Source organism: Lytechinus variegatus, chromosome 15, assembly GCF_018143015.1.
Source record: "Lytechinus variegatus isolate NC3 chromosome 15, Lvar_3.0, whole genome shotgun sequence".
NCBI lineage: Eukaryota > Metazoa > Echinodermata > Echinoidea > Temnopleuroida > Toxopneustidae > Lytechinus > Lytechinus variegatus.
In genome coordinates, this window is record NC_054754.1 from 26,598,196 (window position 1) to 26,624,332 (window position 26,137).

The 26,137-nt window shown below is 37.1% G+C and overlaps 1 protein-coding gene across 2 annotated transcripts in view; it reads left to right on the forward strand.

Annotated features, from left to right (window-relative positions):
* Positions 1-26,137, forward strand: part of LOC121428859 (hemicentin-1-like) — a 103,399-nt gene that overhangs the window by 44,584 nt on the left and 32,678 nt on the right. For both annotated transcript variants that reach the window (XM_041625728.1, XM_041625729.1), the window contains exons 13-33: positions 5,169-5,351; positions 7,507-7,602; positions 9,302-9,580; positions 10,082-10,339; positions 11,029-11,307; positions 11,918-12,190; positions 12,703-12,978; positions 14,176-14,445; positions 15,060-15,207; positions 15,765-15,892; positions 16,320-16,464; positions 16,655-16,782; positions 17,236-17,508; positions 18,135-18,407; positions 19,034-19,306; positions 20,414-20,710; positions 21,702-21,977; positions 22,777-23,049; positions 23,921-24,196; positions 25,044-25,328; positions 25,632-25,907. In XM_041625728.1, coding sequence (XP_041481662.1) covers positions 5,169-5,351; positions 7,507-7,602; positions 9,302-9,580; positions 10,082-10,339; positions 11,029-11,307; positions 11,918-12,190; positions 12,703-12,978; positions 14,176-14,445; positions 15,060-15,207; positions 15,765-15,892; positions 16,320-16,464; positions 16,655-16,782; positions 17,236-17,508; positions 18,135-18,407; positions 19,034-19,306; positions 20,414-20,710; positions 21,702-21,977; positions 22,777-23,049; positions 23,921-24,196; positions 25,044-25,328; positions 25,632-25,907 — 4,965 coding nt within the window. The remainder of the gene's footprint in view (positions 1-5,168; positions 5,352-7,506; positions 7,603-9,301; positions 9,581-10,081; positions 10,340-11,028; positions 11,308-11,917; positions 12,191-12,702; positions 12,979-14,175; positions 14,446-15,059; positions 15,208-15,764; positions 15,893-16,319; positions 16,465-16,654; positions 16,783-17,235; positions 17,509-18,134; positions 18,408-19,033; positions 19,307-20,413; positions 20,711-21,701; positions 21,978-22,776; positions 23,050-23,920; positions 24,197-25,043; positions 25,329-25,631; positions 25,908-26,137) is intronic.

The window sequence follows — 26,137 nt, forward strand, 5'->3', positions numbered from 1 at the left end:
TTATCCAAGTGGAAGGATATAAGTTGTAAAACTTTGTTAAATCTTATGCTTGAAAGTGTCCAGAAGTTTCATAAAACCAATTCAGGAGCATTAAAGATTGGTTCTTGTAGAAAATATTAATGCAAATGCATATTGGTAATGTTTGGCATATGAGGATCAAAGAAGAAAAACACTGATTGCTAGTGAATATTTAGCCAAAGAAGAGTGTGAGTCCTCAAAATACTTAACAAGCCCGAAGGCATCACTAAACCTTCTAATGACCCCAGATTGAGGGTAAGCCAGATTTTTGGAGTGAACTCTCTGATCGATTGGAATCACGCTGCGGGAAAGTGACAAGTCATGACCGCCGAGGAGATAATTAGAGCGTTTATTAGCCCTAATACCGGCTAAGTAGTACGTGGTGACTTTCATTTCCTTCTCTTTAACCACCGACACTTATAGCTCCCTAGCTGCGCCCCAGAGAGTCATTGTAGAGTCTTGATAGTTTCCTCTGCTTGTGGCCAATGTTTCTGTCTGGACACTCAGTGCCTCCGACTTTACACTGTATGTGAACTTTTTTGCACCCGTATCTGTACTTAATTACCTGACCTAGTGCCACAGTCACATTTTCAAAACCGACCCCAGAGTGACTGAATATCTTACATTGTTTCCTATGACATATCATCAGCCTGTTTGGAGTTGGATGTGTCAATGTGACTGAAGCCTATGTTTAGTGTAATCAATGTAGACAAACTAAATCTCTGTTCACATGGGTGGGTCTGCACTAGGTTCTTATCTTACAAACACTTGCAATTGATTGGAATCAAACTAAAATTGAAATTAGTCTTAACTTCTCTGGAATAAACAATCGAGATCTCAATTTGAGTTTGATTTTTAACCCATCAGTGTCTACTTTTAAGCCAGCATGATGGTTTTCACTGATGTTGTATTAAAGTGTGATATTTATCGATACGTTCCATCACACACTGGGAACCTGCACTCTAAACAGCCGGCAGGAACTCTTTTCCCCATATGATGTAAACTTGTCTGTTTTTGACAGCTTCATATGACAGCTTTGTGTTGTATACCATACAGTCACAAGGGGCCGCTCTTTTCCTGAAGTCACTGCTCTGTTACATGAGTTGTGTGTTGCCAATTTGTAGCGAGAGATGCAAACTGTCAGTACTGACACTTGTATAAATGGTTAATTAGTGCTTGCTGCCTTGCATGATTAATTTATTGCTCACTCTGACAGGATATTAAACAGAAAGTGATGTTTCTGCTCAACTTCGACTAAATGAAAATTATGTATTTCCAATATGAAGGTGTTGATTTTTGTTAAATTACAAATAAACTCGGTAGATTTTTGCTCTGAATATTGCAAGTAAATAAGTAATTGTAATTTGAAAACATTCCTCACAAAAATAATGGCAGCTTAGTGGTTGTTGTATATTTTGCACTTGTACAATAGCTAGCATGATAGAATTAAGATTTTATGATAATTCTCTTAATGTAAAAAAGAACAAGAGTGAAATTTTATTCACATTTTTAATGAACTTGATCTTAAATTTTTAATTGAGAATTTAAATGCATCAATATTCATCAAAGTCTGTCACTTTTACTTAACTTTTGTTTTGACTGACTTTTCATGGTTCACCCTCGCCCATGCTATATATGGCAAAGCATCATGGGAGGGATCATGTGTCGTTTTTCTTGGTAATACTAATCACATAGGGAAGAGATGTCAGCGAGATAGATCTACTGGCTCAAAGCTGTCAGTCAGACCTCTTCTGATGACGAACTCCCTGTCTCATTTCATACCCATCCCAGACCCCGTCTGCAGACTCATAGAGATTGATTTGTTTAAAGCCCTCAATATATTTCACACCCAACTGTTGCCACATTGGAATGTAAGGCAATTAGTTTTTAATATGAAGTTCATACTATGAAGGTTATATTATTTGGCATGCAGAATGCTTAAATACAGAAATATTAAATGGTAAAATATGAAAACAATAAATGTAGAAATATTGCAATCCCCTCACTCGCTTTTCCCACTCAAGGCTTGAAATTTTTTCTATCCCATATGCCCATGTCAAGTCCCCTCAAACTCTGTGGCTCATTACACCATCGCATAAAAATTTATTTTTGATCATTGACAAATAAGGGTCTGTTCCAGTAGTCTACATACCTGTGCACATTTCCTGTAGGGTGGCAGACAAAATTTTCTTAGTGGATGCCCCCCTTTATGGGCCAAGCCCTAGTGTGGTTTGGTTTGTGGTATTATATCTATCATGTGATATTGACAGTTTGGGTTATTTTAGGAACCAATTTGTTTTGCATCTATTCTGTTTGAATTCTAGATCCTCAATCATTTTTGGTATTTTCACTTATTTATGCATATTATACATTTTAGATGAGATGATCAGTTGATTTGTATTTTTCAGTGGCATTATTAGTGCCTATACATGTATATAACATTTTATGTGAGCCTTTACAAGCTGATTATAAAGATTTAACATTCTTTTTTGGAAATCTACATGTATTGTAGATTTCCGGTTGTTTGGTCACATGTGTGCTTTAATGGAAAAATGTTGAAAAGTGAACTTGTTCCCCCCAAAATTTAAAGCACTGCCTTAAACTTAGTCATTCAGTATCACATTTCTTGAAGACTGACATCTTGTCTTAAAGGCTTTTTGATCCTGTTTTATGTTTGATTTAATTCAAGCATGACTTTCAGTCTCCGTTGACATTTCTTTATACTTCTTGTCGGGTGGGTGCGGAGGACGAGTATCATTTCCCAATTCCATGATGGGATGCAAACATTGTCTATAGGAAGTCAAGATTAGACTATCCAGGTTTGTTATCTTCCAGTAAATTAGGTCAGGTATAGACGTGACCCACTTTGTCATATCAAGGCCTTGTTTCGTGAAGCAAACTATGGTTATAAGCCGCTGAAACCCTGCAATTTGATTCGCCTGTAGATACAAAGTTTGGTAATGAATTCTTTGATTTGTTTTTATGAAACAGGGGCTATGGATTTTTTAGCAATTCAACTTTTATTCTTATGCAAGATTTTCCTTTGGAATAACACTTTTTCTTCATACAATGTATTTGGTACACCTGTCAGAATTGTTTTTAAATACACTTTCTTGATTCATATAAGCTTTTTTTTCCTTAGCATTATCTCAAACATTTCAATCTAAGCTTTTCATTAATTTTGACCTACATATATATTGGAGCTTGCTGTTGTATTTGCTTTTAATTTCAATTGTAAAATATAAACATACTATTTTCAATGAATTTCATGATATAATTTAATTCTTCATATAGTAAACATTAAATTTTCTTCCATTTTACAAATTTCTTCATTTTTGTAAACATAAATTCATATAGAATCAATACTTGTAATAAAGAATATCACTATACCAGTTAGAAGAAAGCATAAGTCCCTAATTAAGCAAAAGCTTGTGACAAGACACACCTGTAGAAATATATACAGTACAGTATTTGGTGTACATTTGGATTAAATTGGATATTTAGAATGTCGTGAGATAAAATGCAAGTACCAGGACAATGCCATCGATCTTTTTCCTTAGAGATCTCCAAGCATTTCATCCAGGGGAAAGAAGCTTTGAGAAACCATTGTAGTGAAGGAAACTTTCTTTCAGAACTGGATGGAACTGATTTTAACCAGTCCTTGTTTTTATGATTTTGTAAAGTTTAAAATACCGAAGAGTGATCTGGAAAGAATTTATACCTTTCCTGTTACATGATGATATCATTTCAGTCTGTTTTTAGTCGTTGGCGACCGCAGAACACAAATTGTTTCAAGCCACGTACTAACAATCGCAAATTGTGACCACATATTTGGAAGTGATGAAATTAGCTTCAGTGTCATTTATTAAAGGGCAAATCATGTGACCAAGTAATTTTCCTATTTCCATTAACATTTGGCAGGAGATGATCCACTTGTCACCCCCTCCCCATTTAAAGACCTTTTCTTTGTTTTTTGTTTTTTTACTTTATTCTTTTCTTTTTACTGGGGGTTGAATGCTTGAAAAGGTATGCAAGGTACTAAGGATTTGACAAAGTTTATTATCTCATTATCTCACAATTATCACACAGATTTGCCTATTAGTGTATTGATAATTTATCTAAAATGAAGTTTTATTTTCATGCAGCTTGTCAGGATTTGTAGAACATAAAAGTTACTGCCTTAAAACTATTTTCTACTTTTACTGAAACAAGCTACCCAGGACCGACTTATCCTTTAAAGGATATCTGTAGTAGGAAGTGATTTGGAGCCATTAGTCTACTGAATGATTATTTCAATATATCTTTATTTTTTTCCGCTCTCTTTTGTGCTAACTTTTTTTGTGTGTGTGTTTTGTTTTCTGGAGCATTCTGTTTTCTGGAGTTGTGCTGATACATGCATTTCCCTGTAAAGAAGTAATGACATCATGAAATAAACAATATACACTATAAAGTCCTCATTGAAAGTGCATATATTGATATTTCATATCTGCAGTTGTACCTCATTTCATGAATTGGATTTACTCTTTAGTTGAAATAAAATTTATGTAACACTACCTATAACAATTCTGCAAATTGATTGAAAATGAACGCTACATGTATATGACTACATGTTGAAAGCTTGTAGTCTGTCCTTTCAATCATTGCTCTTGTCAAATGATAAATGTTAATAATAGCTGGATTTATTCAGCTTTTTTTGCCAGAGGATACAAAGCGGAACTATTATTACCCCAGTTTTAGCTCGAGCTACCACTTTTTCGAAGAAGTGGCCATTTGCCCAAACTTATTTCAGGAATGCCTTCTGAATGTCCCTTCTAAAAACAGCAGGAGGGTTTGTGTTTGGAGGCAGATGCACCATCCTTTCGCGGGGGGGGGGGTGTAAAAAAACTGCCTCTCGACATTTGTTGATTAAAAAAACAACTAAAGCAAGATGTCTTCTGCATCAGATGTATTGATTACATTTCTGTAACAATATCAGAGTCGTAAAAGCAAAGGTGATAGCTGCAACCTCTGCCAAGATTACAGGCTAATTCTTTGTTTTCGTACCAGACAATCACAAATTATTCTAATTCTGCCAAGATCGAAAGACTTTTAGAGACTTTCATACTCATATTGATAATTATCTTTTCTAATTTTTACTTGTCTTATGTCAGCTTCCCCTATCATTCTGCAACCTCCTATTGATCTTGGTGTCAACTACGGCATGAACGTCTCCGTGACTTGCATCGCCATGGGGCATCCTGCTCCTACTGTCACGTGGCGCAAGGTCGGGCAATCACATCTTGCTGCCAACCCAAGGATTACCATGAACGAAGATGGAAATCTGTTCATTAGAGGTATGCATTTTCATTATGTTGACCATGTCTGTATCATTAAACACTATCAGTTGTTTTTTTTACAACATATTGTAAATAATGCATTTTGATTGGCTCAAGGCAAATTGCTAGCATTTTTCATTTATAACAAGTTATGTGAAATAGAATCTGAGGCTGTACAAATTGACTTGATTGTTCTGGACAGCCTCATGCAATTCAATTTGTTTATCTTTCTCTGATTTTTACATTTAGTAGTTTTCTGTGATTTGTATGTAGGATTTTGTCAATTTAATTTATTTTTTAGTCCGTTTTCCCTTAATAAATAAATGATGCATTCGACATTTTATGTTCAGCAGAAAAAGTAATAGACAAATGTACATTTATACTAATATATTATAAAAATAACCTTTATTCCTGTGGAAAGCGAATATATTTTCAGATTACCATAACAGTTTCTTACAGGAATATTATTCCAAAATTTTATACAATTGCATCGGATATCTTTGATTCTCACATCATGTTATCTCCAACAAAATTATGAAATGTAAATTTCAGATATTCATAAACATTCCACAAATTCATATTTTCTATTCTTAGACCTATCATATATTGTCGTTTTTTTATGTTTGACTTTAGCGAATACTACAAGTATTTTTTTTTCATTGGTTGAATGATCAGTGATGATGTAAATAAAGAACAAACAAAAATTAGAAAAAAGCAGGGTTGCTATTAAATAAAGGTATATTTTTTCTTGATTAACAGAATAATCTAGAAATTTGTGGGGCAAATTTTGACCCTCCCTGTACATCATGGGTGAACACAGTAATGAAGATAAAAATAACACAGCTGTCAGAAACTCTCTTACTGCTACTAGTTCATATCCGAAAGCAAAAACATGACACCTCTAGTCTTCTGAGAAATCGATCCTTTGGTTTACCTCTGTTGATTTATCCTTTCAATTATTTGTCACTAATTAATGTTATCTAAACCACATGGTGATTGTATGATTATTTCATTGTCCTTTGGCAGCTTTGCTGTCTCCATAGATGACATATGGTATCTGTAGTCATGTGACTCATATCATACCAGGGTCATCACTGGTCGATGCCCTGCTAACTTCTCTATCAAGCGTGAAGTACCGTCACCTATTAACACAATTTCATTCGATCAGCACCTACATGTATAGATCTTGCATTAACACAATTTAGTATGAACCATGACATGCTAGTCTTATCTCGAATTTATGCAGCTGAAAATTCATTTGATTTTATCATATCTGGCAGTTTTTGCTGAAAAGCAGCAACTAAACTAGAAATGTATTGATTTATATGGCTGTTATGGTGTCAATAGACATCAGGCAGTTTATCTTTCCTGAAATGTGGAAAGAAATTAAGTTCATATGCAATATCCAGTGATGTTATCTTGTTCTTCTCTAATGGCAATAAATAATGCTTCTTATAGATGACGAGTAAGTCTTATGAAAATAATCTAGATTATGTTGTATTATGTCAGAGTAATGTTATTGGGGTCATAGCAGAATTATTCCTCCTCTTCCCTTAGCCCACCTGTAACCTTCTTCCATTTCATTCTTTTTCTCTCACCATCTTTCCCTCATTCCCTCTCTGTCTTTAAGTCATACATTAGATTCTTGTTTATACCTGATTGCATTTTTTGTTGCATTTGTAATCGTTACATTTGTTGATGCAACACACTTTATTTTTAAACGTTGATTTAAAAAATTGTACATTTTTATCCTCCTGTATCTTCTAATGCAAATCTACAGTAGATATACATAACAGTATAAAATATATATTTTGATTTTTAAAGCCATATAATGGTGTATATGTACATGTAATAATATTAATGTTTTATTTTGTTCTATCTGTCCCATATCTTTCCTTTCTCTCACTTCCCCCCTCTCTCTCTCTTCCTTTCTTGTTGTCTTCTATTTCATTCTATGATGCATCCTCTTCATAATCATCATTTTTGTGCTTTTGCTCACTATTTTTGGTACAAATATTGTCCACAGAGTTTTGATTTATGTTTTGAACGCTCTTAAAATCTCTGAGCAGATCATTTGACTTTATTTTGATGATATGATATTAATTAAGCTGTCTTTTTTTCTCCTTCCTTAATTTATTAATGAGTATCACCTCCTTTGTTCTCATATTAATAGACATGCAAGTTGAAGATAGTGGGACATACGTCTGTGTGGCTCACAACGAACATGGGTCCACGGAATCATCAGCCCAGTTGAGAATCACAAATCTTAGTAAGTATGGTCGTAGAAAACTGGACAACCTCACCCACTTTACCCCGTAGTCTGAACTCTGGTTTAACTTAAATCCAGGTCCAACTAGCGATAGCCAGTTGTGACACTAATCTCTAAGAGTACATCAGCTCATCTGTCACTTACATGTAGATCATTATTAACTTAATTTGTTTTATTTTCCTTTATAGCATGATAACAGCGTACAGTGAACATGATAAACTTACAATCTTAACAAAATTATTACTTTACGAGTTAATCCATGGCCTAATTTAAACCTGTCTACAGAATATTGGCCCATGTATATATAACCCTAAGCCTCATCTTCATTTTGACCCTGGTCATATGATGACAGAACCTGAAAATGAGATATCCTTGAGCAGTTAGAAACAGATATGTTAGCTATTGCAATGGCCTAGATTCAAGCAGCAAACCTATTCTTCAGGGGATGGTGGCTTAATGTTTCATTCCTTACTACTTGAATTGAGTGTAGTGCTGTTGTCGGGAACAAAAATCCATGTCGACATGTCGCTTAAAAATTAATCCCGACATTGACAATGTCGACATGAAAAAGGGACCGTAATTTAGCCTAGGCTCCCTAATAAAAAAATCATTCGATCGTGGAACATAACACTCTCAATCAAATGTATTCACCTTGACACAAAGAATATCCCCACACTAGATCTAGATCTATATAATACAGGCTCAGTTCGGGAAAACATATTTTCACTAAGCTAGAGTGAATTCACTTTCAAAATCACCGATTTAATCCACATCTTTTTCTGGAGAATCAAGTTTTGTACGATCCGGTCTCGAAAGCATTGCGCAATAACACTCGGAGCCAATTTGAGAATCACTAATTACAATAGTGATCATTGCGTATTATACGCTGGTACACATGTGCTGCAAACGCAAGCTCCTCAAATTGACAGTAAAAAATAATGAAAATCGACCGATAATTTCAGTATCACTTCCGCGGCGATCCGTGCAACGATCTCCAAACGAAGAAAGGGAAGTTTTCTGTGACTTCGTGATTTGAATTAAGCGCTCAATTGCGGCGGTCACAACTTTGACAAAAACGTTTATGTGAAAAGTAATGCATTGAGGAGCAACGTATTATCAAGCACGGTGAATAGCGATGGGTACATATGGATGGGTACGGTGAATGCTACTACGGCTACGCTACGCTCGCGATCGTCGAGGGGCGCGGCGAGGCAGCTCGATCGGGCAGGCCGGCCCACACTCGACTCAGGCACTGACGTATTTCTGCTGCCGCGCAGCTCGCAGGTATTCTTTTTTCATTTAATGTGCCGCTTTATAGCTGAATAAACCTTTTAATCGCGCCACTTACTGTGGATAAAAGCTTCCAACTTTTCAGCTAAGCTTTATACTCGTGACTTTAGGCTAGACCCCTTTTTATTTTATGTTTGCATGTCGACATGTCGGAAACATTGAAAATCCTTCGTATGTCGACATCAATGTCGATATGAGGCCTATCGACAACAGCACTAATTGAGTGATGTCACATATCTATGTCCTTGAGGATTGCTTTTAAAAATATAAGGCACCATGACTAGACATTTGCTTTAGTGAATACCCTAGCTGAGTTCTTCTCTCCATGTTTTTTTCTTTATTTTGGTCAGATCTTAGGCACAGGATTTTTTATGAGTGATGAATTATATTTCTTTCTTTCAACTTCCAGTCCAGCCCCAGATCAGTGCCACCAGCCAGGAGGAAGTGGTATTGGTGGAAGCGGATGTGGTCGTACGGTGCAACGTGATCGCCGGCAACCCACCACCAACGATAACTTGGTACCACAGCAAGGAGAGGCTTTACCCGGAATACAGCCCCCGTCTCGATATCTTTCCCGATGGTAGCCTCGGAATCAGGGGCGTGGTAATGTCCGATGCGGGCAACTACACCTGCGTAGCGGAGAATGCCATTGGAAATGACACCAGGACAACACATGTTAAAGTTCACGGTGAGACCCAGGGAGGAGATTTAGTGAATATTGTAGTGAAGATGAGTTACATGTAGTTATTGTTGGGATGTTGGTGATGAGTTAGTTATCATGATGCTTGTGATGGTAATCATTGATATTAGAAGTGATGATCATGTTTTGATGAGGAGGGAAAGTAGGAGGAGGATAATTATGGTGATGATGATGTTGACAATGATGATTATGATGATAATATTGACAATGATGGTGGTGATGATGATGATGTTGATTATGATGATGATAATGATGAGGAGAAGGAGGGAAAGTGGGATATTTAAGATGACGATGATTTTGATGATTAAAGTGGCAATGACGATTGAGGTTGCATTAACAATAAGGGTGGTGGCAATCATCTTTTTGATGAAGGTGGTTTGGACAATGATGATGATTAGTATAATGTTCAGGAACTTCAACCTGTTTATGACTATAAATAGATTACCTGTATTCTTTAGCTAGCAACATCATATCTATCTCTCTGTTTAGATAAACCAAGTATAACCCCCACAAATACCAGCTACACCGTTATCCATCACGAGTCAGTGACGTTGCTTTGCCCTGCCGAAGGTTATCCCCCGCCAGTTATTGAGTGGATCAAGAACGGCCAGACCGTACCCAACCTAGGGATCCATCAGAGTGCGCTCACGCTAAACTATGTCACCGAACAGGACGCAGGCACCTACATATGTAGGGTGTCTAATGTGGCCGGTGTCTCAGAGATAGAAATAACACTCTTTGTTTTAGGTAAGGTAGAGAAGCAAGAGTTTATTTCTTTTTGTCTTGTTTGCCAATAGCTCTGTAGTTTTAATGGGTGAGCAACATTTATGAAACTTGGGATATTGAAATGGTGTGTAAAGGAGTGTCTGCAGGCATGATATTCTCCCTACTAAAATCAGAATTCCAATATAAAAAAAATTAAGATTTTTTTGTATTTATTTTTATTTTATGTGAAATCCTTTGCCCAACAACATTGTCATGCTGTTTTTTACTGCTTTTTAAAGTCAAATGATAAAACTATCATGCAGACTCACCTTGAAAAATCACTTTCGATTTCTTACTATGCAACAGCTTGTAACCCAGACGGGGGCGCCTCAGATTTTGTCGGTGACTTAGCGACCCTTGGCTATTTTTCAGATATTTTTTCAGAGGGGAATATCATGCCTGTGTCTGAAAGACATGAAAAGATGCAGTGGATCTTACCCTTTTCCTGCACAAATTAATTTTTTTGTGGTTATACCTTGTAAATGATTATGAATTTCCAAGCATCATTGTGATTCAATTAAAATTTCCTTCTATAACCTGAACTTTATGAGAATAATTAGTTGTATACGAAAGAAAGTTATATTAGTTATTGCTTAAACAGAGATTATATCTCCTGAATGCATTAGTTTGTATTGTTGGAATTAATATTCTTATTGTTGTTTTCTTTTCAGTCCCACCTGTCCGTGTTGGTGTCGAGACCACCGGTGTCATCAATGTAACTCAAGGGGACAGTGTCACCCTCCCGTGCAATGTGAGGGCAAATCCCCCTCCTCAGATCACCTGGTTCAAAGACGACCTTCCCTTGCCAGACTCTGGAAGGAACTTCTACGTTAATCCAGATGGGGGTCTGGTCATTCAGCAGATGTCTATGGCAGAGGAAGGGCAGTATAGGTGTGTGGCGTCTAACATAGCCGGCAATGTCACCAAAGATGTCCGCATTACTATTCTTGGTGGGTGGTCTACTAATTCTTCTCTGCTTTCTTTCCCTGTCAGCTATCATATCCCCTCGTTTATATAGTCCTAACACATTTTATCATTCTCAAACATAATGTGTTAGCACCAATTGGTATCCATGGAAAATCGTTATGATTAACTTTTCTTCTTATCAGTTCTTTGATGGTATCATTCACCATTATTCTTGACCTTGACCTTGATTTTTTTCCCAGTTATTCCTTAAGATTAATTTTTAACAATTAGTCATGTTATAGCTTGATACTGTCCATATGTTGGGACTTGGAAGCAATTCATCTAGAATCCTACTGAAGTTTGATCTTGTGGAATTTTTTGTTCCATATTTCATCATATTTTTCAACTGCATAAAGGAATCTAATAAAGCATTTAAGGTGAAACCAAAACTTTATTTCTTTTACAACTATGTTTAGTTTCATGTTCAATATGACTTGTGTAGTAGGCAATCAAAATGTTAAGATAAGTTTCTACATTGCATTTATCTTCTTATCTCAGTAGCTGGAAATTTAGTGATAACTCTTTGAGATTTTTCTTGTGTTGAGATAAAAAGTTTCATCATTTTTTATCTTATAATTACCTTTATTTTCACAGTTCCACCAAGCATCGAACCTGGTAACACTGAATATGAAGTAGTGGCCGGAGGCTCGGTCATTCTATCATGCGAAGCCTATGGCATCCCCATGCCAGAGGTGGTTTGGCAGAAGGATGGAGTTCAGCTACCCAAAGCCACCAGGAATGCCCGCATCCTGGAAGAGGGCTCCCTCCAGATAGATGTCACCTCCGAGGATCATACAGGGACCTACACCTGTGTGGTGACCAACGATGCCGGGGAAACCAACAGGTTTATCACCCTTAGTATTATTGGTGAGTGTCTAGAGGAGGAGACGAATGGGACTTTGAGGGTATTGCATTGGAGGTAATATGGGGAGATAGGGGAGAGAGAAGAGGGGGAGAGAGAAAAGAGTGGGAGAGGGGGGAAGAAAGAGAGAGGGAGAGCAAAAGAGAGGGGAAGGGATAAATGAAAGATGGATAGAGAGCGAGAGATTGATTGAGGGATGAAGATGGAGGAGCAAATGATGGAAAGGGGGAGAAAGGGAGATTAAAAAATGTATACGGAGAAGTAGATCATTTTATTAATTATAATTATAATTAGTTGTTAGAGATAGGAAAGTGTGAAAAAGAAAGAGAATCAGTTGTAGATTTAGGAAATTTGTTGAGATATAGTTAAAAATGTGGGTGAGAAAGAAGAAGAGATTGAATCCTGGCCAATTTAAGCGTCAGTAATAATCGTTTCATGAAAAGTGTTCAGTTCAGAAATATTGTTGTTAATGTTATCAAAGGCAAATACTATGTTTCTTGCTCCATTTTTTTTTCAGTTCCACCAATAATCTTGGATGGTCAGACACAATACACTGTGGTCACTGGTCAGGCAATAACTCTGCATTGCCCAGCTTCCGGAACCCCGCCCCCGACAATCACCTGGTCCAGGGAGGGCGTCCCCATTCCCCTCAACGATCCTCGTTACGACGTTGATGATATCGCCGGCACTCTTACGATGTATGGCGTTGAGCCAACGGATTTTGGAACATACAAGTGTGTGGTGCAGAATGAGGGTGGATCGGTGACTAAGGACATCAATCTGTCTGTCCATGGTATGTTGTCATAGAGAATTTTGGTTTTAGAAGTTATGGGAGGCAGAAAGAAATGAAAATGAAAATTTATGTTTTATTGTATGAAATAGAAACCCTTTGAAAAATTTATTCTGCCCCATTGACCGTGGGCCTGGGAGCAGCGCTAAATCGACGTTGCTCTATCCCTTAAATTATTGACAACCAAACGGAGGTAGTAGCAACTCCCATCTTTTGATGTCTGTTGGTCTGACGCAGCTGGGTCTTTATCTCATGACCTCTAGGTTGTGAGGCAGGCACTCTACCCACTGAGCCAACACACCGGTTTGCGCATAACTAAAGCAACACTAAGGGATTGGACATTTCTTATACTAGCCCCACATCTATGGAACAAACTTCTTCTCGACATTAGGAATTCAACAATGTTATATAATTTCAAACTAAAATTAAAACCTATCTATTCCAATAGTATGTACAGCATCTGGGAAGCTCTTGCAGCGCAATAGAATATATAGAAATAGTTTTTGCACTATATAAATGCATATTATCATTATTATTATTCATAATATAAATTAAAAGGCCTCCAACTAGACTACCTTCTCTTATTTTCTTGGATCGCTCAGATATTCAGAAAAAACATAGAACAATTATCATTCTTGGTGACCCTGGGTCCCCATTTCTTAAAAGTCTTTCCACAGAAAAAAAGGAAATTGATATTGTCTGCTGGAAAAGCCAATTTCTTGGCTTTTATGATTGGTAGATGTAGTAATCATATGTGCATACTTTTTCATCTTATTTGAAATTAAAAGCACTTATCATGTCCAACCTCATATCTAAGCACTCTGTAGCTCTATTGTTACCCCTGTCATTGGAGTTTGGCATGTCCATATATGGTGTTCAGTACATACAGAGTATTTGTTTGACCTTTACCAAGGGTATGAATATGATTTTTCATTGGCTCAATCAGCCCAATTATAGCATATTTCTTAATTGACAGCAGTTATTATTCAACATTTTTATTATGTTCTAGCACTTAGAATCTATGTGTATTAAGTGCTTTATAAATGTTGTGTATTGTTATTATTATGATTATTATCATTATCATGTTATGATAATTGTTATTATTATAATGATTAGTATTATTTTTTTTCTAGTCCTCATCAATACTTTGGTGAATATTACTTCAAATAATTTCAATCTTTCCTTAACTTTCAATGTCAGTTCCTCCTGATATCGAGGAAGTCGTTGAGGAAACCTTCAGCATCGTTGTCGGTGAGACTGTCTCTCTGCCCTGCGAGGTCAGGGGGAATCCCCCTCCGATGGTCACATGGTACAAGTCAGGCAATCCTATCTCGGTCAGTAACTCAATGGTCATCACCAGAGACTCGCTGGACATCTATCGAGCTAGACCATTTGATACTGGCATCTATCAGTGTGTGGCAAGCAACATTGCAGGCAACAGTACCAGGAATTTCAGGCTTGTTGTCATGAGTAAGTGAATATCATGATTTTTTTAAGTGCCTTTCTTTTGAGCGATGACCATGAAAATAAATGTAATGCATGTATCATCTTTAACCATATTAGGAGCTGTGTACCATAACAGTCCAGGGGCCTGTTACAAAGAGTTGTGATTGATCCAATCAATATCAACTATGGAAAGCCAGCAAAGTCAACATATAAAATGCATGTTTGCTAAAAAAAATTCTCTACATATGAATGTACAATGTGTATCCATAGATTCATTGATTTCTTTAACATATTGTTGTGTGTTCTCCTTTGTTTACAAAAGATATTTTGCAAACTTCCTGTAGAAAATTATGACACTGATGGATTTCCATAGAGTTACGGTTGATTGGATCAATCGTAACTCTTTGTAAAACGGGGCTGTATATTTTTAGAACAGCTGCACTATATAATTTTCAATATATCATTATTATTGAATGATTTAGTGTTATTGGTAAGTCAGGTCTACATGTAGAAACCATCTAGAGCATTTGTCAAAAGTCAAAATGATGAAATGCTAAAATATATTTTTGTTGTTGCATATTTGATCATACAAGTTATATGAACTTTTTTATCTTTGTGGTTTTTCTTTTATTTTGCAGTTCCACCCAGTATTCAGCCAGGGCCACCAACCCGTACGACAGAGGTTGGAAGTCACGTTGAGTTGGAATGCCGGGCCGATGGTATCCCACTCCCTGATATAACATGGTACAAGGACGGACAGCCCCTCGATACATTTAATGACCCAAGGTTTGTCTGTTTATTATTTTTTCTGTCAAATTATTCTGTAATTATGTTTTAGATAACCAAATATTTGTCTGAAGGTTTGGGTTGTGGTAAATGACCAAGTTTTACAATAGATAGGCCAAAGATTCAAATTTCATTGTTAGATTTCTTGAAGCTATCCTGTAGTTACCAAAGTCATTCTAAATTTTTGTCCATTGTACCATCATTTTACATAGAATTATTTAACAGATATGATGCCGAAAAGCTAATACAAAATTTAGTATATTTTTTTCCAAGCCAGTCTTTATGATCTCATATTGTTTTAAATGGCTGTTATGGCATAGTGTGATTGGCTGATTGGTTTTTCACAAATATTTAATTATGACTTAAGTCGCACTTAGATGCCGACGAGTACATGATATGCAACATGCGATCTTATTGATAGATATGCAGTAGTGCTCGCCTCATGACAGGATCTGATGAGAGTTGTCAAGCCTTTCATACGCAACTCAGTATTTAAGTGCGAGTTTAAGTCATACTCAAATATTTGTTAAACACCCCCCTGATTGTTAAATCCACAGGTTTCGACAGAGTGCCTTTGGTACTCTTCAGATACTGAACGTAGACCAACAAGATACTGGCGAATATGCCTGCTATGTCTCTAACGATGCCGGCAAAGCTTCCAAGTTTGTAACCCTAACAGTCAATTGTAAGTTATTTTGCTGCTTTGGCATTCATACATTGTAGATATTTCAGAATTGAAGAGAAGATTTATGGGTTTTTTAAGCGAGATTATTGATGATGGTTGTGATGATTTTAATGATAGCAACAAAGTGATGATGATGATGATGAAGGTGATGATGGTGAGTGTGATGGTGATGATGATGATGATTATAATGAAGATGATGATGATGATGATGATGATGATGAAGGTGGTGATGATGATGATGATGGTGATGAAGATGATGGTGATGGTGGTGATGATGATGATGATTATAATGACAGTGTTTATCATAATATTGATGCCAATGTTAATGATGGAAATGACAACACAACACCAAATGCAATATTATGCAAAGAAATGTTTTATATGCATGTGTTGATAACAATTTTTATTTGGTTATCTCTTTTTTCAGTGGCACCCATTTTGTTAGACAGTCCCGATGCTTACACCAGCCTGATCCGTAACCCTGTGACCCTTCAGTGTCTAGCTGCTGGTTTTCCGCCTCCTGAGGTCACATGGCTTAAGAATGGAGCACCGCTAGATCAAGAAGATGTCAGGTTGGTCAAAAATTAAATTAACAGAACATGCATTATTCTGAATATAATAGTAGGTTAATATGGATAAATTAGAAAAAAATATTGAAGTTACTTCCAAAATGATGAGATGACGACAATGAAGAGTGATGCTTCATAGTTTTAAGAATGTATCATGAAGAAATGAAAATAATTGTTTTCTACTCCTATCCAGGTACTATGTCACACCAAGCAACTCACTACTCATTGCGTCAACCATAAGAGAAGATTCTGGCATCTATACCTGTAATGTAACAAATACTGCTGGGTATCAGTACAAACACATGGAGTTAACAGTTTATGGTAAGGAGTATTAGTTTCTGAAGAGGATTACTGTTGACCATCATCAAGATTCGTTGCATTAGAAGTAGTGGTTTTGATGGTGGTAGTGGTCAATGATTTAAACGTCCTCTTAATTAAGTATACTGACCCCTGTCTTGATGAAGGTACTAGTATGGAGGAATGCATTAACAATGAAATCAGTGGAGCATTTCATTAAATAGATTATCATTGAATGTTCTGTGACAATTTTGCTCTAAGCCAATCAGATGCAAAAATATTAGTTCTTTTCTCTTTTTATGAGCTTATAAAATCGTAACAATCACTGTATGTTTTATGAAATGATTTGTAGTTCTTCAATGAATGTGTACTGTATATTTATATTTAAAACTCAAACTTTGTTTTGTCTTTGTTTTACATCCGGAATGATGGATAGCAATAAAAATATTCCTGTTCATGTTTTCTCCTACACAACAGTGCCTCCTACATCAATCACCGCTGGGGATACCAGCTACGATGTCACCCTCAACAATCCTGTCTCACTGCCGTGTGTAGTGGAGAGTTACCCGCCTCCTATGATCACATGGCTCAAGGATGGCCGAGTGATCCCTTATACCAACTCCCATTACCGCATTCAGGAATCGTCCCTTGACATCCCCATGGCTGTGGTGAGGGATTCCGGGGTCTACACCTGCATCGCATCCAATATCGTTGGGAATATTTCTAGGAGTTATGAAATCAATGTTCAAGGTAAGTCCTGAAAGCAGTTTACAGGGCAGGTTCACCCTGTGTGTAGTTTCTTAGAATTGAGGTATGAATAATAAAAATGATGATGATGAAGATGATGGTGATTATTATTATGTTGATAAATATGATTAGTATGTTATTGTAGAAGATTATTATTGGTGGTAATGATGATCATGAAAATATTTGTTATGATAATTTTGATGATGGCAATTATGATGATGGTGATGATGATTATGATGGTGACAACATCAATGATGGTGACGATGATGATAATGAATATGATGATGATGATGGTGATGATGATGATGGCGACAACGATGATGACAACAACGATGATGATGATGATGATGATAATGATAATGATGATGGTGGTGATGGTTCTAATGGTAGTGTGGTGATGGTACTGATGATGGTAGCAGTGGGGTGGTCATGATGAAGATGATATTGAAGATGGTGGCAACTATGGTGTTGTTGGAACATCTTTTACTTTGTAAATATATAGTCTTTGATTTTACCTCATAGTTCTCAACATATTTTTTTCTTTTGTGTTCGGTTTACCTGCCATAAAACAATTAGTATTGACATTGTCAGCAAACCATGTTGATATCTGTTCATTTTGTATGTTTTAGTGCCACCATACATCAGTCCTGGTCCTGACACCATCACGGCCTACCTAGGTCAGAATGTGACCCTACCCTGTGACTCTATAGGAGTACCTACCCCCATGACCATGTGGGACAAGGGGGGTCTTCAGCTTAACTATGATGATTCTCATTTCCATAAGCTTGAGGAAGGTTCCCTGATCATCAGTGATGTAAGAGAGCTGGATGCCGGTGTTTATTTCTGTTTGGTGGTCAATCAAGCAGGCTCGGACACCAGGAAGATCACACTCACTGTAAAGGGTATGTCAGTAAGCTCACTTGTGCTCTTATGGTGGATGATCGGTCAATTAGCCTGTAGCTTTCTGTAACAGAGTGGTCTGAATAGAAATCCTATGGGGGTCATGGAATCAGTTTAGTCATACGATCATCTGGTGGAAAATATTTGTTTTTGTATTTGTCTCGTTATTCTACTGATTCAATTTATGTTGTATTACTTGTTTATCTTAGTGATAATTTAAAGTGCACAAACTATTCAAGGACAATATTGTTGCAATACATCAACAGCTTGATACAAATATACTACATAACTTGAAATAAAGGAAAGGTGATCATTATAACTACTTTAAAAAACATTTTCTCAATATATTGACCCCACTCATTATATTTCCAGCTCAATATAGTACTGTGTCTTGTAACTTTTATTTTGTAGTAATCTATCTTATTAATATTAAGTTTGTGTGTGATGAAATCAAAATCCATTCTAATTTGGTTATACTTTCATTTCATGCATGTACATTATATAAATTTGGTCATGTTGAATATAAGAATTAGTCTTTAACTCATTTGCTTAATTGTACTGTAATGTGTTGTCCTTGTTATTCCTTCTATTTTCTATGCATGATACCTTGGATTTCTTATTTCGATAGATCCTCCTCGCATCATCAATGAGCTCCCTGAGGTGATGGAACAGATGATGAACACAGAGGTTAGGATAGCCTGCCAGGCCACCGGGACACCTAGACCTCGGATCCGTTGGTTCAAGGATGGACAACCGATAGAGCAACTCAGAGGCTACACCGTGCTTGGAGACAATACACTGCTGATCTCCAGTCTGCAACCCTATGATAATGGTCGATACGAGTGCATAGCAGAGAGTGAGAGCGGGTTCGATTCGATTGATGTATTCATCGATACGCAGGGTTAGTTTCCAGTGTTGATGGTGTGTATTGACCAAACAGGACCTGGGTTCTGTAGCACAAAGGTTAGCAATTAATCACATGCTTAATCTTCATGATTAAGTGTACATTGTTCTCATTTGCAATGATTGCTAATCTTTGTGTCATAGGCCCCTGATCTTAAAAAGAGTTGCCTGGGGCCCATTTCCTAAAACTTGTTTCTATAAAGTGAAAAGCTGCTGAAGTCCTTCAATCTTATTGACTGATCATAAATTTGTTCTAGAATTTTTTTTCATTTTATTAGGTATATGTGATAAAGGTAATGTAAAGGAAACAGAAAGGAGTTCACTGATTTTCAAGATAGCAAAACATCTATGGGTATACATCGCATTTGGAAAACACTTTGAATGGACACTTGCATTCTTGATGCTGGATTTACCAGCTTATTCATGTAATAGTTGCATTTGATCAGATCAATCACAATCATTAGTTGGCTCATGATTAATGTGGAATCCTGTCAACCGCAGCTTTTCAATTCAATTCAAGCATTTATTTCCAAATTCATTAAAAAGAACATAATGAGAAAAAATGATATGTATATGAATATATATATATTTATAAACACACAAAGAAAATTTAAATAAAAAACAAAAACAAAGGTGTTAACAGAACATAACCGGAACAAAGAGCAATAATGGTAATATAATATTTAGCACATAATTATGACAATATTTCTTTTTCACTCTCTTCCTTTCTCCTTTTCCCCATTTCCTATTTTTTAACAAATTAATGGAATTGAGGCATGCAAGAAAAGTCATAAAAAGGCTTGTTAGAATTTGCATACACAAGACATTAATTGTTAGAATAATGTTTGTGGATTCATAGCCAACCCAAGCAGTGTATTGAAGCAAATATGTTGTGCTATCATTCCCCTCTTCTTTTTATATTGATAGTAATTAGATATGTGATATGCTGCTTAATACTTAACAAGAGATTTAAGTTGATTGAATAATAGAGTCAAGTTTGGACATAGTATTAATGGAATAATGCGATTTTTTATTGTTTAAAAGATCATATTCAGATGAAATCATAGTCAGATAATTTACATATATATATATATATTGTTTACAGTGAGACCTCATATCGCTGGTGAGAACACACCGGACGATCCTGTCATTGTTTTCACTGAAGAATACCAGAACGTCATCCTGGAGTGCAACGTGACGGACTCCCACCCTCCAGCCGAGGTCACATGGTACAAGAACGGTCAGGCCATACTGGACAGGTCAGATATCGGGATCCATTTTGATTTAGGTGATACGAGTCTGAGGTTGCCCTACCTTAGTCCTGAGGATGCTGGTCATTATCACTGTGAGGCGACCAACGGTCAGGGGTCCAGCCGACGCCACTTCTCCTTGGAAGTCCATGGTAAGACATTGAATGGGAAGTTTACCCTGAAAATTTAGTTGGTTTTAATGAAATATTATAGAAAAATGATAGTAAAGTCTTGACAGATATCCATCCAAGAGTAAAAGTTTTGGAAATTCTAATTCAATTTTTTAAATTGAAGTTTTTAATTTGTGCTGTCATATTGGAGCAGTTATCCCATATATCATATAATAAATGAATTCCATAAATTCTAATTTGTTTATTGGAAAATAATAAATGAAAATATTTCTCCTTATGAATTTTGTATAAAATGATGTGCCTGATGGTATATCCACAGCATGAATAAAATCATTTTAATTTTTGGCAGAAAATAACAATTTTGAAAATTTATATCACACGACATATAAAGGAGACTGTGTATTTTTATTAGATTTTTCTGCTTTTATTAAAACCAACCTAATTGTCAAGGTGAAATTCCCCTTAAATTTTTCAGTAGATTTGATTATTGAATGATGCTGGATAAATTTATTCAAATGTTGGATGGCTAGAAACGTAAGATTTAGGATGTAGGATATCATCAAGGCTCTCTGCCTCGCCTCTATTTTATTCATTGCTCTTCATTCTGCTCTAAACTTATGATGGAATAAGTAGGAATAAGTGTCTAGAATTCCCATCGTGTCATTATTTCTTTACTTTCCATGTAATGATCCTTGATAATGCCGGTGACAGCTTGATTTAAAGATATACTTTAATTAACTATTGCAGGGAACCCATACTAACAAGCTTTGCTTTCCAGTGGGTTCTCTTTTTTTCATTTCTGTATATGGTATTTTTGTGTTATGCTTTACATTGTAACTTTTGTTAAATTTTGGAATGAAAAAGAATAAATGCAATCAATCAATTTACATATAATGTCGGTAACAACTAAAGTGTGGACACCCTTCCTTATGTTTAATGTATTATCATAAAGATATTTTGAAAAAAAAATTATATGATATTGTAATGACTGTACTTGTTTCACCAAACACAGTTGCCCCTTTGATCAGGAATCGAAGAGAGGAGATACTCACAGTCCAAGTTGGTCATAGTATCTCAATTCGCTGTGAAGCCAGCGGTGTTCCAGATGCCAGGATTGTGTGGATGTTCGGTGATATCCCAATCTCCAGTCAGAACAGTCGCTACCAAATCTCTGCCAATGGCACGCTGCATCTGAGAGAAGTGCAGGTCATTGACTCGGGTGTGTTCACTTGCATAGCAAAGAACTCGGCCGGAAACGATTCCAGAGTGGTTACTGTGAACGTGATTGGTTAGTAGCATGTTGATATGGTTGTTACATTGAATTTGGGTGTGTTCACACTTAGGCCTAAAAAAATTGAACGAAAGGGAAAAAGAATGTGTCGGTCAGTCTTTCTTGTATTTTATTATTATTTCTTATTCTATTTGTGGGGGAGGGGGCCTAAACGTGTGGTCGTACGAACTCAAAATGATACACGTCAAATGAAGATGGAGGGTTCTGGCAAGACACTCAAGTCGTCTGCTCATGTTCTGTTCAAGTATATTACTTGGATGGTGTTTCACTTTGTCATTCAAAACCAAACAAGAGATATAGGCAAAATAATGATAATGAGGCTCAGTTGGTACATTTTTTTTTTTTGGGGGGGTCTGGGTCAAATTTGATTTGAAAAGCAAAAGTTGGCAGGTTGACTTGGGTTGTTCAGGTTATGCCAAACATTTTTTTTCTTTATTTTTTTTACTTATTATTGTAACCTTATTTGGTGATGCTTTCAGATTTGTTACTAAATCTGAATGTTCACTATGTTGCTTGTACATAGTCTTCCTTGAGGTTTTGTATGTTCAGCTGCATTATGAAATTTGGTATAAAGTAAACGCTATTATGTTTATGCATAGTGCATGTAATTCTTATTGAATTTCATATGTATATCATTAGCTAGGAAGTCAAATGTTAACTTTTAAAAATATATCCTGAAGCTAAATACAGCTGCCAATGACTCCAATCTAGGCTTAGGAAAAAAAAGTTGGTGTGAATAAGTTTTTAACGATCATATGCATGAATACAATCTTTCCTTTCTTGTTTTCATATTCAGTGCCACCATCTATCAATGATGGGCCGTCGGACATTGTCCGTACACTCTCCAGCTCTGTCATCCTTCCTTGTGAGTCAGCTGGAGTCCCATTCCCCGAGATCACATGGTATAAGAACGGAGCTCCTCTTAATCTCTCCAACCCCAACCTGGAGCAGCTGTTCTCCGGCTCCCTCAGGATCCGGAGTGTGGAGGAGCTGGACTCTGGACACTATCGATGCGTCGCCGTCAACCAGGCTGGCCATGATCATAAGACCCTCACGCTATGGATCCACAGTAAGTCAGAGGAACATCTCGTGATTGTTGTTGTTTAATCGACATTTACCACTCTCCACCCAGGTGTAGTAAATTTGGGTGTCCAGTAGGAAGAAATTCCTCTTATACTCTGAGCACCTAGTCTTCTAATTAAACCTGGGGTCACAATAACATAATCGTGTTAAGCTGGGTATGCCGGGAGAACACTTTTTGGAACTGAAGTTGCCACCCTCACTAAATAGGACATTATTATTATTATTGTTGTTGTTGTTATTATTATTATTATCATCACAACTATCACAAGTTCTCATTATCTAATAATTACCAGAGTAAAAATCAGGCAGCTTAGATTCTTAGCAATCAAATGTCATGATTTGTACAGACTTGTTAATTCTCATTGCAATGGCTTACATATGTAAGTCAAATATATTAGACATTATATAAATGCAGAATATTGCCGTGAATATGAAATATTATTGAAATGCTTTTTCTCATCTCTTCTCTCTCTTTCACCACGGATGAGCCTTGCTGTAGTGGTTCTGACCCTTGCCTTCTAATCAGAGGGTCATGTATTCAAATCCCACCAGGGCTTAACATCTTTTGACAATGGGTTAATCCACACTTAGCCACTCTCCCCGAAGGCGCTAAATGGGTACCTGGTAGGATGTGAAAGTCCTTGTAGCTTGTCCGGTATTGTGGGCACCTCAATGGTGACTGTTTCCAAAACTCCCCAGGAAGTGGAGCAAATCAAACAATGTGTGTATAATTACTTGATTGAATCATATAAATGAGGTAATAATAATAACGAATCATGTTAGCGCTTAGGTACATACAGTGTATATCTTGAATGCATTATAAATAACCAGATATCACTTACTCTCTCTCTCTATAGCACCCCCATCCATTCAGCCTGATGCCTCAGGAAACGTTTCGACCGGTGTGGACGAGAACGTCATCATCCCGTGCAACATCAGCGGCAGTCCCAAGCCACAGTACCGCTGGCTGAAGAACAACCGTGAAGTCCCCATGAACTACGGCAAGATGGAGCTCCTGGAAGACGGCTCCTTGATGATCAGGGATGTGGAGTCCATCGATCGGGGTTCCTACACCTGCGAAGCCACCAATGCTGTTGGCGTCCTGAGTAGGGAGGTTAGGCTTGATGTTTCAGGTAAGAAAAAGAGGTTTCCTTTCCTCTGCTGCCTCAGTTTCTCTCTCCCTTAGCAGAAAAGTGTAATCTCGAATCACTTTTTGTTTGCGATTCTAATTTTGCGATATAAGAATACAAAAGATATTGTACCACGCGGCTTGCTAATTAGCCACATTTTGAAATAACTTATCAATAGTTTGTAGGATTTCTCCCATCAGTATTTAAAGCGATGCAAGTTTTATTTGCTTCTCCAATCAGTCCTATGTCTTGCAAAACCACTAGTTCTCACTTCGCACACTTTTATCTATATCCTGCAAGGATTGCATAATTCACACTTATAAGATTAGTGGAAATACAAACTAACTTCACTTTGCATACGTAATGCTCCTTTGAAATACACCTTCGAATAATGTTTGTATGTATTGGTTTATGTTGCACTGTGTGGGAAGTCATAGAAAGTACCAAGAAAAGTGGACAGAGGGAGATTCAATGAAATGCGTAAGCGAGAAAGTGTAGGTCAGAAAGTAGAATGTTCGTTTCATGTTGGAGTGCAGTCCTTAAAAGCACTCTCAAAGCGTATGATATGTATTTGAAGAAGAGATTGAAAGATGAAGATGATGCTTTCGATGACAGGATATATGCTCCTGCGACATTTGGTCTGGTCTTTATATCTCAGAGGGCATACATGTGTAGGGTAGAATCAGGATTTAAAAGAGAGTTTTTGATGTCAAGATTTGGATTTCAGGTTAGTTAGTTTTGAAGATCAGGTTTAATGTTTGGCTTCACGTGCAAATTTTCCATTGTAGCAATTGTCCACTAAGCAAATGTCATGGAACCTTTCTTCTTTCTTTTTCTCTTTCTTGCACAGTTGCTCCTAAGATCCCAGGCTCGAAGACACCTGTCGAGTACCCAGTTGGCCAGTATGATTCTATTGAACTCCAGTGCATGGTCACTGATGCCTTCCCACCTCCGATCATCACTTGGTACAAAGGAGACATGATGTTGACTGGACTGGAAGAAGCGGTCACCATCAAAGATCAGGGAATCACCCTTGAAATTGGGTCTGTCAACATAGCCAATGCCGGAGAGTACTACTGCACTGCCACCAATGATGCCGGGACTGCTTCCATGCAATGGACAATCGACGTGCAGGGTGAGAATATCCTCAATATCTCTTAGAGGTATCTATGAAGGGGGAATGGTAGAGGTCGATGTAGAAGCTTCATGGTACACCATGAAATGAAGGAATGCATGGGAATATATCTTTGGAACACTAGTGGAGGTATTCAGTCTCCTGTCCATGTAAACTATATCTGTATACCTAAAATTATTTAGTGTTGTTGATTATAATTTGATTATCCTTCTTTAGGCTTATAAAAATTTGTACAGAGGAATCTTCTTGTGTGTAAAAAACATTTATTAACTTGGCAACTATTCATTGGCTACCTTGTTGCAGTTACACCCAGTATCCTCAACGGCCAGGACGAGTATCTGACCACAACCCAGGATGTTGATATCACCCTCTACTGTGAGGTGGAAGGTAACCCAGAACCCACGGTTACCTGGGAGAGAGATGACAAACCTTTAGAGGTCCTTGATGATCACTACATCATTGGGGAGGATGGATCGCTAAGAATCGTGGCTCCCCAACACACGGACAGCGGGGGCTACGTTTGCGTGGCGACCAACAACATTGGATACGCCATCAAGAACTTTCACCTTGTTGTCAAGAGTGAGTATGGCTGGTTTTGACATTACGATTAGAAAAATGATTTCAATGGAATCCACTCCTTTGCATTCTGTTAATGTGAGACTGTTGCTTCAACAATTGAAATCAATGATGATCTTTTCTATCTGTAAGATGATGTGTTGTGTTGTAGTGAAGGCCGGTAATTCTGAGTCCTGTGGCAGCTGGAGAAAACCTCCCATAGATTTTGAACACGTGATTCGGGCCGAGGCCAA